Source organism: Hemibagrus wyckioides, linkage group LG04 (genome assembly GCF_019097595.1).
Source record: "Hemibagrus wyckioides isolate EC202008001 linkage group LG04, SWU_Hwy_1.0, whole genome shotgun sequence".
Lineage (NCBI taxonomy): Eukaryota > Metazoa > Chordata > Actinopteri > Siluriformes > Bagridae > Hemibagrus > Hemibagrus wyckioides.
The window spans coordinates 17,861,122-17,875,671 of record NC_080713.1 but is presented as its reverse complement, the minus strand read 5'-3'; the positions used below and the strand labels follow the sequence as shown (position 1 = coordinate 17,875,671).

General features: G+C 40.5%; 1 protein-coding gene across 2 annotated transcripts in view; it reads right to left on the bottom strand.

Moving 5' to 3' along the window:
- Positions 1–129: 129 nt before the first annotated feature.
- Positions 130–14,550, bottom strand: part of dennd4a (DENN/MADD domain containing 4A) — a 28,893-nt gene continuing 14,472 nt past the window's right edge. The window contains exons 15-31 of one of the 2 annotated variants that reach the window (XM_058388584.1): positions 13,616–13,749; positions 12,922–13,054; positions 12,587–12,793; positions 11,659–11,787; positions 10,893–11,037; positions 9,456–9,578; positions 8,349–8,468; positions 7,198–8,102; positions 6,707–6,932; positions 4,951–5,042; positions 4,302–4,477; positions 3,725–3,842; positions 3,330–3,548; positions 3,057–3,186; positions 2,745–2,910; positions 2,591–2,655; positions 130–2,452 (exon numbers count right to left, since the gene is read on the bottom strand). In XM_058388584.1, coding sequence (XP_058244567.1) covers positions 2,316–2,452; positions 2,591–2,655; positions 2,745–2,910; positions 3,057–3,186; positions 3,330–3,548; positions 3,725–3,842; positions 4,302–4,477; positions 4,951–5,042; positions 6,707–6,932; positions 7,198–8,102; positions 8,349–8,468; positions 9,456–9,578; positions 10,893–11,037; positions 11,659–11,787; positions 12,587–12,793; positions 12,922–13,054; positions 13,616–13,749 — 3,225 coding nt within the window. In that variant the 3' untranslated portion in view covers positions 130–2,315. The remainder of the gene's footprint in view (positions 2,453–2,590; positions 2,656–2,744; positions 2,911–3,056; positions 3,187–3,329; positions 3,549–3,724; positions 3,843–4,301; positions 4,478–4,950; positions 5,043–6,706; positions 6,933–7,197; positions 8,103–8,348; positions 8,469–9,455; positions 9,579–10,892; positions 11,038–11,658; positions 11,788–12,586; positions 12,794–12,921; positions 13,055–13,615; positions 13,750–14,550) is intronic. The other variant, XM_058388585.1, reaches the window with a different exon arrangement.

Below are 14,550 nucleotides of genomic sequence, written 5' to 3'. Positions count from 1 at the left end.
GATTATTACAACACAGGAACATCATTATTTGTGCTTGTAAAACACATTTCTTTTCCCTTTTTCAACTCAAGTAGCTACCTGTATTAGTCTTTGTTTATTAATATACTAATAAGTAACATCATTATGCTATGGGAGTAAACCAAATAATGAGGGAAAATGGTGCATCGTTTTTTTTTCTGTCACATGTACAAGATGTTTAGAATAACACTGATGAACAGTGTTCCAAAAGTACCATGTTTATCACGCTCTCACTCAGTTTTCCTCTCTCTATTTCTAATAAATGTGTTTCAAAGACAGCACTGGTCATTCGAGTGTTTATTTACAGTTACAAACAGCTTCTGCAGATCCCAGCTTGATCTGGCGAAATAAGGACTATACAATATAAACAGGAATAAACACAAGAAATGATATGTGAAAAAAATGCATTGGGCCACAACATTACTTTAGCTTACAAAAATCATTTCATATACCAACTTTCAACAATATTGAAATCATTACACATACTGAAATAGTCTTTTAATTAGATTGCCACTCAAAACACCAGTTAGAGTTTAGTGATGTGGTCAGTTAAGGATTTAGAATATAGAAAACAGGCAAAATCAGGAATGGCAGTGTCAGGGCATCAAAATTTGATCAATTTGCACAGCATCTGGTCAAACTGAGTAGAGTTCTTTGGAGTGGTGTTCTTCATTATAGCTCAAGCCATACTGTAAACATTGCACGCCATGTGTAACACGTACAATGCAGTGTATGCCACTGTAGACTGTGAAATACTACACTACGAGTAATAAAGTGTAGCTTAAATTAATATTACCAAAGCAAATTAAAGTCAGAGTAGGCTATGCAAATATATATTTGCTGCATCTAACATTTCAGTTAAATGAACTCAGGTTTAAAAGACTTAAGTGCTCTTCGTATCTGTAAATTGTGTCTCAGATACCAGAAGTGTGTCCCATTTTAAATTGTACCATAAACAGTTCATATATTAAATAAAATGTGATAATATTGGAATCAAACGCTTCAACAGCAGAACTCTGCCAATCTGTAAACATGTCTATATTTGTACAAGTGGATTTAGCTTAAGGCTAAACTGATGCAACTATAGCTCATGTCCTACATAAACAAACAAACAAACAAACAAAAACATTGCACCTTTCTGAAAGTACCTGTCGAAATATTTCCTTAATGTTTTCAACAAGATGCGAAACTGTCCTCGTGTATGCTTTAATTTAAAACCCATTCTAATCTGCATCAGTTTATGTGGGCAAGGATATTATTTGTTTCAGCCTTGAGATATCTTAGTGTGGAGTTTAAATGTATTCTATGCATTTTTAGTTGGTCTCCATCCAGTTCTGCAGCTCATTTAACCTTGGATAAGGCATTGCTTTAGTTGCTTAGTTGAATTACAATATTCATATATTATTACAGTCACCTTTAGTCACATCTCATAAACAGTCATGTAATTCACATCTGAGTTCACATCTGATTTGGTCCAGTTCTGTACCTCATCTATTCAAAAGACAATACGCTTCACAGATATCACGATAATGGTCTCCAGGACCATATTCTTTGACAACACACTCGCAGATTAAAACCAAATACACTGCTTGGTACTGTCTTTACATATGAAGACAAGTCATTTATAACAAATACAAGTCTTAAAATATACATTTATAATACAAATATTCTAAATAATAGAATAATAGGCTATATACAGAAAGGTGACTTTCTTGTGTTAATATACACGTGCCTGTAGAATACTGTGAGAGGAATGTGAGAAAACTTCAAAGTCTCATTGGGATTTGTTCATTGTGCTTTTCTACTAAGGGTTCTAAACAATACAACACGTAGTGCTACTGGTCCCAAAACCACTCCCCAATCCTCTCTATATGATTTAGTGGTGATGAGTGATGCTATGACCTGAGCACTAGATGATATTGCTCCTAAATCTACAATGGCCTCGGTAGTACATATTACCTGAGTGAGGCTAAATGTATAAACATGTCCTGGGAACCTTAAGTGAAATGCGTAGAAGGCTGAAATTTAGGGTATTACATGAGGTAAACAGAAACATTTACAATATATGACATAGTGTTTAAAGGTAGTACATACTAAATGAGGATGGGCCACAGACAAGTTGGTTTTAGTAGAGAGCTCGGAAATGCCTCTAAATGTCTACATGGCCCTGTTCAGAGCCAGAGGTAGCTTTGGTAGTAGTGAATCCTTCTTCTTTGGCTGTCTCAGACTTCACATCTCCTCCTCAGGGTAATGGAGGGAGAGAAATAAGAAGTGGGAGAACCATAGGATGAGAGAAATCACAGACTCGGCAGCCCAAAAGTTCTCCTACATTCCATGACTCCAGCGCCAGGTGGACGGTCACAGTTGTGAGTCAGCTTGACCTGGCTGGGGGTCAGTCGATCATAAGCCAACTTGTACTCACGGTCAAAAGCATCTGATGAGGAAAAAGCACAGGATGGTAAATTCTCACAGAACAATTTATAAAGTAGGATGAAAATGTTTCATGCACTTCTATACTTTTAAGACATTGTATTAACTATATTAATTATATGGTAGGAATCGTATGACTTACCAATGTTGATACTGTTCTTGCCCAATGCCACCAATGTCAGGAATAGGATATCTCTATACAGGCTCCTGAAAGCCAAAATTACACAGAATTAGGCACATTTTTTTTTACCATGAGTGGTGCACAATGGAAAGCCATGAAACAATGAGGCCATTACCGTTGCCTGATGAATCCCAGCTTAGTACCAAGCAGCTGAAGTATCTGGCTCATGGGCTGGTATACATCGTTCTTCTGAATGCTCCTGACAACACTCTGGAGAAGCTCCAGGCTTACAGGCTGTTTCTCCTCCAACAAGGAGGAGACACCAACATTAGAGTTTGAACCTGCACAAATACAACCAGGCTTAGAGAGAATAAGGCCAGATACTGTAGCCTTACAAATAACACCTATCGTTTGCAACGAGTGCCAGATATGGGTCCATTATGAACACATATTAAGCTGAGAAGTAACAGACAAGGTGTGTTCTTACTGTGTGCGTTCCACAGCATGTAGCATGGAGGGATAGGGTCCTGGTGCAGTTTGGGGTTGTCCCATAAAATCTGCACTAACACATTCTTACTGTCCTCTGAGGCACTGCTCTGAAGCGGCTGTGGGTCAGTCTGCAAAATAGAGTTAGCACAGATATGTAGGTAGATTTGACAAGATGTATGAAATCTTTCCTGACATAATAAATAACTGTGGGATATTACAACAATTATTAAGAACATGCCCTCACATGTATGGACACCAGTGAAATGCCTACCTGCATGTTCTGGCTGCAGTGCTTGGAGCTAAGGATAAGGGCGGGCAGGCTGCTGGGCAGCTCGAGTCTGCGGAAAAACCACACCAGATTCCAGAAGACAATGGGGTGGTGGTCCACGATGGCTGGTGAGGAGATAACCTGCTCACCCTCGTTCTCCAAGAGGCTCTCCAGCTCCTTCCACAGCACCAGAGGACTCAAGTAGGGCACGGTGATTGGCTCCTGGTGCAAAAAAACAACACCAATATTTAAATTAGCAAGATGTATCTTTGAAAATGATCAAGATGGAAGCAAGTGGCATCAATAAGCAGATGAAAAATAAAATAAAATAAACAACAAGCAGGAAAAGGCAAACAATACATTATGTTGACTGGATGTTTGGACAGAGAGGAACTTACTGTGCTGTGGTTAGCACTGTTGGAGGCACTGTCTGTGGATTCACTGCCTGGCTCCTCCTCAATCTCTGAAGCATCCTTTGTTTCTTTCTGGGAACTAGTCAGGTCTTGAAAAGGAATTCTAAACACAGTATACAAACTTGTGTTTATGACTTTCGTCTGACTTGCCAGTTTTAAGTACACCCCCTGACCTTCAGATAAACCGTTGCAACAATTTTACATCACCATGACTACAATAAAGAGATTTGTGAGCAAGCTGATGCCAGTAAATAAATTACTCTTTCTCTTAATTAATAATCTGTAAGAGCCAGGGCCATATTTTAACCACACTTTTTTATGTTGACTATCATGTGAACGGGGCAAAAATGGGGGTAGGTTTTTTTTAGTCAGTCATGCTCTGCCCTGGCTCAACATGTGCTTACATGAATACAGAAACTATATTTATTTGTACATAAAGTAATTAAACTATAATAAACGGTATGTATCTTGATTCTGTGCAAACACACCAACTATATGTTTAAAACCACACCATAGCACTGTATGAATTAGCGATAACGACTAAGACTAAAGAGTTACTTGCCTGTCCTTGCTGGTCAAGTCTCGGATGTTCACATTAAGCAGGGGCAAAAAGGCTGAACCACAGAAAGGGCAAGTGCTATTCAAATTGGAGTCATCAGCTGTCCAGCCAGCCATGATCTCCTCATCATATGCCAGGCACTCGCAGGTGTTGCAGCGTGAGCAACTGGACATGCGGACCTGCACACACATGAACCAAAAATACTGCATTAATATCCTTCTACTCACAAAAATACCTTCTTAACATTAAACACACTCACATCTACGTTCTTATTAGACATTTAGTTTAGCATCATATTTATTTTGAAACTAAGGTGACACTAAGGCCTCAGAAACAGGTTAAGGATAAGGATATATACAAATAAATGTTGTCTGTATTTACAGCATGTATTCTGTTTATATTTATCACAGCTACTTTTGATTCAACTTAATTCAGATTGTTGCTGGTTTAGGTGAACTATTTTATCAGCTCAGTTCAGTACAAATATACACATGATTCTACACATTATCAAAAGGTAAATTTATTTATTTTGATTTACATGCTTGTGGGGTAGGTCTTTTTGATAGTTCAACAAAATAAGATGGATACACTTGCCAAGCTGCACAAATAAATGACAAAGTAAATGATTTCAGTGTTGTGGAGTTAATCTCACCTCTACGTCGTAATTCTGCTGGCCTGGTGTGAGACTCACATCAGGACACACGTCTGGGGTCTGTGGAGATTTCACTACTGACAGTGATGATCCTAGTCACAAAAAAAGAGACACAGTTCACTCACGGAGGTACAGAAATCATTCACATTGACATTTTTTCCTCAGCATGTTCTCCACTGAATAAGGGCAAGTTTCAGAATGAAGTATAGTGATGAATGCTGATAACCAGCTTTATGAATGCTAATTTTGATAGGGCTCAGCCTGAGATGAGCAGACTCCCTTGAGCTGATAATAAGCAGAAAGGTTCTACAGAGGCGTAGGGTATGTCTGTGTCACATCTGAGTGATGATTAGGGAGCACTTCAGCCCGGTTGCCTGATTGAAGAGTTCCAATCAAGGTCTCCACTCTGTGCCAGAGACACTCAGAGGCATGTCTGCTGGCCTAATTCAGCAGCCACTGGGGCAGAAACAAATCATCCATCTTGTCACACTCACACACTACAAGAACTGCCAAGTGGCTACCTAAGCACGAGGCTCAATGATCCAAACAGAGGATATACATAAATGTATGTAATATTATTTGAGGCATTTGAAGCAAACTCAAGAACCTGTTGTATGCTTGATCAACTATATTTCACTCACTGAGTCCTTTCATGCCTGTCTGCAGCCTCATCATGCACAGCCATTGTAATAAATTTTTCATGAACCTTCTTAGGTGATTTTCAAAACTCCCTACACAGATATTCAGATATGCTTTTTTCAAAGTCATTGTGTGATTTGTGACAGCATATTACGTGACTTGTATTGTTTAGCAGTGCTGAGAATACAGATTTAATATTTAAAATCAGCATAGTTGAATTCACATAGTTGTTTGGATGTAGAATTTTTTTTTTTGCCATATATAATACCTAGCAAGTAAGATGGTTTAACTTAGTAGTGTTTAGCACAAACAGCACAGGCTAGCTGTTTTACTGTTCAGTAGTCAGTGTATATTTGCAAGAAGAATCATGAGGCTAACTTATGTCAAATTACAGTGTACTTATTTTGCAATTGGTTGTGTACCAGCCATTTCCCATACAGCATATTTTATTACATCTGCTATGTAAGACCATGACAGTGCTGTTGATTCGTCAATACATACAATACAATAATGAATACAATACATTTTAGAAATAGTGTCAAAAAACATAAAAAATAGTTTCAAAAAAAGGCAAGAGAAGGTGAATTGCACACGTCACTGTATATGCAGACTGAGTGGAAATGGGGTTACTGCAGTAGGTCATGAACTATGTTGGACTTTACCTCAAAATGATGCAAAATCCTAAACCTCAAAAACCATTGGTGCTATCAGACCCAGTGTTCTATATGCACTTCTATAGAATATTTTTTCTAATTTTATCTAGGGTACATGCGGGATTGATCCACTGATTTTAATAGTGAAGAACCAGGGATGTTTCATCTAAGAGGTTGAGTCTTTTTTTTTTGCATTCTCAGTGCTTATAGTTTAAATATTCACTTGGCACATTTTCTTGTTCTGTAATCATTTCCTAATCAAACTGTTGCAAGATTTTTTAATTCTGTGCACTCACTGTGTTCCCCAGAGTCTGTTTCCAGCAACGTATCTGCACCCACATTTTGTGTGAATTCTTAATTACACCCAGCAACAAGAATTACAACTTCCTGTTGTAATTTAGCAGGCTATAATTAGGGATTCAAAATGATGGGAATGTTTAAGACACACACACACACACACTCACCAAGGAGGGAGGCTTGGCGGAAAAGCCTGGGAGGTACTGAAGGACTCTCTAAGCAGCGGCTGTTCCTGTTTGGACTCCTCTTGAAGGGAGTGACGCTCAGAGAGGCATCTCTCTGGGGGGAAGAGAGACTTTCTGGGTCAGGACAGAGGTCGCCCTCAAACAGAGAGGAGCAGTCAGGCTCAACTGAGCCCAGCGAAGACACGCTGATGCGATCAGAGTTCAGGTCCTGGAATAAAAACACAAGAGTCATGAAGACATTCGGGAAACAGTGGGCAACATAGAGAGAATAGACTTTACAATGGAATAATTGTTTTCAATTTTCTCAATTATTATGTACTATAATCTTATTATTAATTTATATTTGTAGTCCTAATTATCAATTCTAAAGTGGAATGTGTACCTTTGCACCAAGGTTCTATGTCTTACAGTAAAAAACTGTCATGCTTTTCAATTCTGCCAATTTATGAAACTGCACTAAAATATGGACTCACCTGTGCAATAGAAGTCTGTGAGGAGAGCCTTGAATAGAGACGACTAGCTTTCTCAGCCACGCCCTTTCCTGCAGACATGAAACTGCTCCTGAAAACATCTAGTGTGGGTGTGAGCAGGGATTCCATGGAGAAGGAGGAGGCAGAAGGGGTGGGTGAGGAGGGTGAAGCTAATGAGGTGGGCCGGGGTACCTTGTTCTTACGTGGGCATCCTAGTGGCAGTGAAGGGGAGGAGAATAGTCTGCTCCGGGGCTGGGGCTGCAACTGGGTACTTGGCGATCCTGGTACAGCAGTCTGGCGAGGTGAGCTTTGTGGTGAGGGACTCTGGATGCTGTGTAAATCTGTGCTGAGTGAACGCTGACTGACAGGACTGCTTAGGTTCTCCATGTAAAGCTGGATTTCCTCAGCCAGGTGACGGCGTGTGCCGGGGGCATCATCTGTCTCTTCAGGCTGATCTGGTTTTCCTTTTCCGGCCTTGCTCTCAGCTGCCAGAAGGGACAAGGGATCAAAGCCAGACTCGATCCCTGTTCGTTGTGGCACACGGCCTAGAGTGTTGCTGAAGCTCACGCTCCTTGCCACACTGCAACGTGCATTGCTAATGCTAGTCTCCATGGCAACTGTGCAACTTGTGCTCCTCTCTGCGTCAGGTTTGAGTGGGTATGTGGTGCCTGTTGCTTCCTCTACCTCCTCCTCATCTGGATAAGTTTGCTTCTGTTCACACCCTTCAGAGATGTGCCTCAGCTGATCAGAAGTCAGCTCTAATGTACTGGGCCTTACAGTATTTTTTCCAAAGATGTCCAATGAGTTGGGACGTTTGGGTACAGCCGCACTGTCTCTTACACTTGAGGGATGCAGTGGTCTCAGTGCTGTAGATGTGCCCTTTTTTACAGATGTTCCTGTCTTGGCCACTAAAAATATGGACAAAAAGTAATCATGAAATATTGAGAAAAATAAAACACACTCACAACAAGTGTGCCTCCAGAAAGACAGCTAATATAAGTACCTCAGGATGATATACAAGCTTTAACCTTCAACAGGAGAGAGCAAGCGGTTTTTATGGTTATATAATAACTTGCAATACCACATTGCACCACTTGGTGGAGTCTTTTAGCTCACAGCTGCACTACTGAAAATCAACATGATGCACAACTCACGTGGAGTGCTGTCTCTCTCCTTCTTCTCCTTCATGTGAGGAGAGCTGTCCTGCTCTTCTCCTCCCCCCATCCGCACCTCCTCTTTAGACAATGAGTCATAGCCCTGATCTGATTGTCCACCTGCAATAGTGTATACAAGACATAAGGGGCATTGTGAAGCACAAACAGTGAAAAACAAACAGAATTTTGTGGATGAGAGAACACAAAATGAATAGCCAGCTACACCTCACAGGTTCGTTTATTATACCACTGTCATGTTCAGGTCAAAGACAGCTAGGAAACGAGATTCATTGCAAACAAAAGCAGCGAGCAGTTAATCGTTCAAGATGTACTAAAAAACTCGAAAACACCAAAAACCAGGCTTGCCAGAATTTAGAAGAGCTGATTTATTAGGTTATGCAAGCCTCTCTGATATAGCTTTGCACCTACACTGCTGAACACTGCGGCTACTGTGCTATATCTAGACTCTGCTACTGCACCACACTGAGATCAGACCAATGAAACAGCTACTGATAAAACACTGAAAAAATATAAAAATTATGGTTGCTCTCTCCCTTCATATGCAGGGACATAACAAAAACCCTAGTTAGTTTACTTGCAGCTATTTTAGTTCCTCTCCCTCTTGCACTGTCTTTGTCAGACTCCTGCCGAGAGACTGAATACAAAGACTGAGCATGTTTGAGTCTCTCCTTTGAAACTTCAGCAGCACTGTTATATGTTCCCTTTTAAAATGCCTGTTTAACATTCAGTTATGCCCGTCCTTTTCCCTTTCTTCTCGTCCCCTTTATGATGACATCTCAAGCTGTGTGTTGTAACATTTGTGCTATTTTCCATGATTAACAAGAGGTTAATATATGGAAAGAAGAAAAATGGGAGATTGCTCTCTTTATTTCCACTATGAGAAATAACCTCTATTGCAACAACTCAACCTTTTCAGCAAGGAGAGAAAAAGAGTGACAGAAAGAAAAAAAGACAGCGAGAGAAAGAGCAAGAAAGGTCGATGATGAGTGCTGATGAGCAAGTATGACCTTGATACTCTAGGAAGAAAAAGAAAGGACATGAGAGGAGAGACACATGAATGACCCAGAGTGAGGGCAGACAGGGCACCTGTGCTGGATCCATCATCGCTGGAGTCCATTTTGGTGAAGTCAGTATCGATAGAGGCTCGCTCTGCTGAGTCATTAGTGCTGTCCAGACTACCGTGGCTCACGCTGTCCAGATCACTGGCATCTGCACAGAAAAACACACCACATTCAGTCAGCTAGAAAAACAATTCGTGTTTAATGCATAACAAATCAACAAAGATCATTAACAGCATAACCACAATTACTTCATCACATCTAGCTGAAACCAGCTGCTTGATCTTTAATCCCTGGAGACGGCGCTGAATCAGACATAGATGATAAGGCCTCTAATTGGATGCATTTGAATTTCAGTCTGTTACAACATGTGTAGTAATGAGCTGGTGAAGGTGACAATGGGAAAATGTTGAATATCAGATCAAGAATAGGCTGACGTGTGATGGCCAGGGAAGAAGCTATCAGTTCTGTCTTAATTGACCCTATTAATTCCTGGATACATAGCCTGACATCATCAAGAGTTTAAGGAGAAATATGGAGATGAGAAATTAGGCTTCAGTTAAAGAGCCAGGCAAATTCACTGACATTGTGGTATGTTTCATCTCACACATTTCAGCCTTGATGTTGTTTAATGCTTATTATATCTGACAAGAACACAAACACAATAGCATGATCAACACGACACTAACATAATCATAATCAAGAGTGGCAACAATTGTGGATGCATGTAAATGCTTTAAAATGAGCAAAAATGATGCTGTCATCCAATAACTGTACTGTTGCATATGCTTAAAGATACACCAGTTTATTACCAAAACACATATAGTAAACACAGTAATGCACAGATTTAGACCATGAGTAAGGAATAAAACACAACAAGTGGGTTGTTTTAGGAAAATAATTGATTGGTGTGATGCTCTTCATTAACACTATTATGTGACCTGGCTCTAAGGAAAAAAGTGCAGAAGCAAAAGTAGCACTTTATTAAGGCAAGTGGTGCAATATATTTACTGGCCTTCACCCAACACTGCTGTCTGTAATTAACTGGACAACAGCAGTGAAATGCAGTGGCAGGATGATTAATGAAGTGTAGAGAAGCAGCTTAACTTCCCAGATCCAGCAGAATGTAATAAATGATGCGTTAGGCTAATAAAACATAATCCTTGCACAATTCAGGAAATAAGCAGGACATTTTTTTGCAATATTAAATCTTTTGGGTTAATTGAAATTGATAAAACATTATATATATATATATATATATATATATATATATATATATATATATATATATATATATATATATATATATATATAAAGGTTTATGTGTAAATATTTACAAAGATTAATATGTACAAATATAACTAAAATATTTACATATTATCAATATTGCATCCCAGTCCAATTACTTTTTATCAAGTATTTTTTGTTTTATTATTTCTGTGTGAAAACAGGTGTAAGTATGTACCTGAGAGCTGAGGATCTTTGGCATGACTAGCCTGTCTCCTCCACACTTGCTTGAACTGCACCACACCCCGGACCACATTGCGCAGTTTACCCCACAGGAAATTGCCCCCTCTAGTGGACGAAGGCCATGTACTCTCCAACACCGCCTGAGCAAGCAACACAAAACAAGGAGAGAGTGAAGATGAGCACAAGCACTCACATGAACGAGCTATCATACACTCTCACACTCACACACATACACACACACACACACACACACTAACACCCAGGCAGATTAAGCAAGTAATTCTTCTTTGTAACCCCCTTCATTATGTTAAGAAGATTGTGTTCTCTCTCAAGGACTAGCTGTAATTACTCTGAAAGAACAAGAACAACTCTTAGCTGTCCAGACTTGTGTGTCTATTTATGTGTTTTCTAGATGTTTCTGGGACTTTTTTCAAGACAGGGAAACGTTAGCTGTCCCATGGGAGCCTATCTACCCGCATGCTCATTTATCTTATGAAACACAAGCACCTGAAACAAAGAGCCAGCCTTGGACTATACGCTAGTGCTAAAATTAGATTAGGTTTTAAAATTCAGTCTGAGTGCTCCCAAACCCACACTCATTTGTACATACATCTTCACAAAGCTGTCTCTTACATAGTGCAGTATAGAGGATGCTTATTATGAAGAACACAAATACAGCAATTAAATATAATCCATTCTCCAGACAGCTGCAGGACTTTTCCTGCTACACTATTCACTGAATATATAAACATGATACTCACTCTGTTATAGTACCCGTATGTTATGGCATTGGGCTGAACTCCTGCCTTCTTCATCTCAAACAGCACCCGAACAGCCAGAACTGGCTGCCCGTACTGTCCGCAGAGCTGCATCAGGATCCGGTAACACACCTGAAGTGTTTGATATGGAAACCCTTCACATGGCAGATATTGACATTTCTTATAAAATTTTAATTCTGGTAGCCAGTATATGATTACAAACTAAACTGATTAGATACATGTCAATTTCTCTATGGCATGTAGCTATCCACCATCACCTCATCAAAGCATTAAGCTGGAAAACAAAACTATATGAGAAAAGGCCACGTTCAGCTATAGGTTGAAAGACATACAACAGTTTTTTCCAGGATGCCACACTTACTGGATGTTTAAAAATAGCTTACAGCTCAACTGAGAAGAAGAACTGAGGGCATGAAGCCTTTATTATCGCCACACATACATCACAGCACAGTGGAATTCTTTTCTTTGCATATCCCAGCTGAGGAAGATGGGGTTAGAGCGAAGGGGCAACTATGCTACAGCACCCCTGGAGCAGAGAGGGTTAAGGGCCCTGCTCAATTGCCCAAAAGTGGAGCTTGGTGGTGCTGGGGCTTGAGCCCCGATCAACAACCCACAGCCTGCATAATGCATGATCTGTGCACCATATGTGCACTTTATATGTTTGTTTTAGGTGTTGTATACACATTATATGTTTGTTTTGTATACTCCATGTACAGTCCTTTAAGTACTGTTTGAAAATCTGTCTTGTATGTTAGCACAACAGATGGAAACTAATGAGTTAACCAAGTCTGGCACATTTGCATTACAGAAGTGATGTTTATCAATGCGTATGGCTCTTTATAAGAAAAAACAAATGCTTGCCAAGCATCACTTTCTGACAGGAATGATTCTGTATATTCTTGGTGTCTACCTCGTCAGGTGGCTGCAGCTTCTTGTCCTGCATCATCCTCAGGACATCGTAGGCTGCTCGGAGTGCCCGCACCTTAGACTGGCACGCTGCTACATAGGCTGGCAGGCAGATGAACCACAGGCCATGGCAATGCCGCAGCAGACACTTGGACCACATGTGAGGTATGGATGAATATGTCTTGGCCATGCGCTGGGCTGATTTAATCTCCTGATAAAAGGAATAAGATCAGAGCAAGAGAGAGAGAGTGTGTGACTGGGTGAGTGGAAGTTAAAAAGGACCAGCAGCAATAGCCATGCTCTTTGATCTGAACAGAGAGACCGATAGGTGACACACACCTGTTTGGAGCGGCGGAAAATGGCGGCTGGGCTCCCGGGGCTGGTGTGTCTGGAATTTGTGGTTGCCATAGGGATGCCGGTGCCCTCCTGGGGTTCACAGAGTTCAGCATTCAGCACTGGAAATCCACTGTAGCTACACAACACACACGGGTTATCCATCAATAATGCAGCACTTTGTTTTCAGTCCTACATAGATTAAAATAGGTTTGTTAGGTTTGGCTTGTGAAATACTGTTTGCAATGCAGCAGAGCAGAAGAGCTTTTGTTTTTTCCAATTATTCTGACTCCAAATTCTTGGCACGTATGCACAAACGCACCAAACAAACACAGACTAATTGCAAAACATGTAGCATTTGCCACAGTGCATGAGAAATATTTTCAGACTTAATATGCAAACGCTCAGAAACAGGGCTGAAAAACGGCACATTAAGAGCTAAACCTCTAAATCCGTAAATTTGATCACATGCTCTGCTAGGAGTCTATAATTCTGGATGGTGCATCAGGAGATTTGCAGACATTGAAATCGAAGGAGATTTTTAATGTGGGCTTTACATGCCCTGGGGAATAGCTGACAATTGCAGAGAGTTTTTTTTCCTGCTGGGTATCAACATTTTTGTTTTATAATGCTGTGCATGTATACGTTTTTCGGTGTTTTCTATGAGTGTGTGTTTGTGGTGTGTGTGATTATGTGGTACCTATAAAGTATGGAGGGCTCCTCTCCCTCAGGCACAGGTGGAAGCTCTGGAGGTGTGATGAAAACTGTGTGCTCACTGCGATGTGATTTGTCCAGTTCAATAAGCCTGGTGTCTTCTAGCCTCTCGCTGTCCACCTGAGATTAAAGCACACTCATTATAAACTTGCCCATAAACACACAAAAACAACACAATAGCACAAAATTGGTGTGGAAGTGATGGATTCCCTGCATTTTAAGAGGTGCATGACTAAATGGGAGACTTTCAATGGGAAGAAGCTTGATAATCTTTTTAACACTGGATTTTTTCACCTTTGTCTCGACCATCTGCCACACACACACATACACACACACATGCACATGCACACACACACTGAGTGCAATGACCTGGACTAAAACACTGTCGCTCAGGGGGTACAGACACATTACTGTGTAGTGCACTGGCATCAGACTAGACAGCAACTCAGAAGTGTCATGGCACATTTAGCTTCCAGACGTCTCTGTCTGCTTGACCATACAGGCCCCACCATACAGAAAGCACTGACCTACATTTATCCAGGAAAACACCCGCAGAAAGAGAGCTGAAGCATTCATTTTGTCAATTAGTGAGGTATCAGGTTTTGATAGAGAGAAAACAGCACTGAGTATTGTTTCTTGGCAGGAAGAAATGATGTCTAATAGCACTGATTGAGTTTGCTTGCAGTAGAGAGATTATTTTTGAACCATTACCTAGCTCTCTTGGAAGGTCATCATGGCACTGGCTCGAGCCTTAGCAGAAGTGTTTTAACATGCTGAATTCTACAAGTCCCTCTAGGAATCTGTATTCCACCTCTTTGAGTCGCTTTAAATTGTGCTCAGCTAGCATTCCGTTCTCTGTGCAAACCCAGACAATGTTCTCAAGCCACATTTGGCCCACTTTAAAATCAGCTCACACGGTCA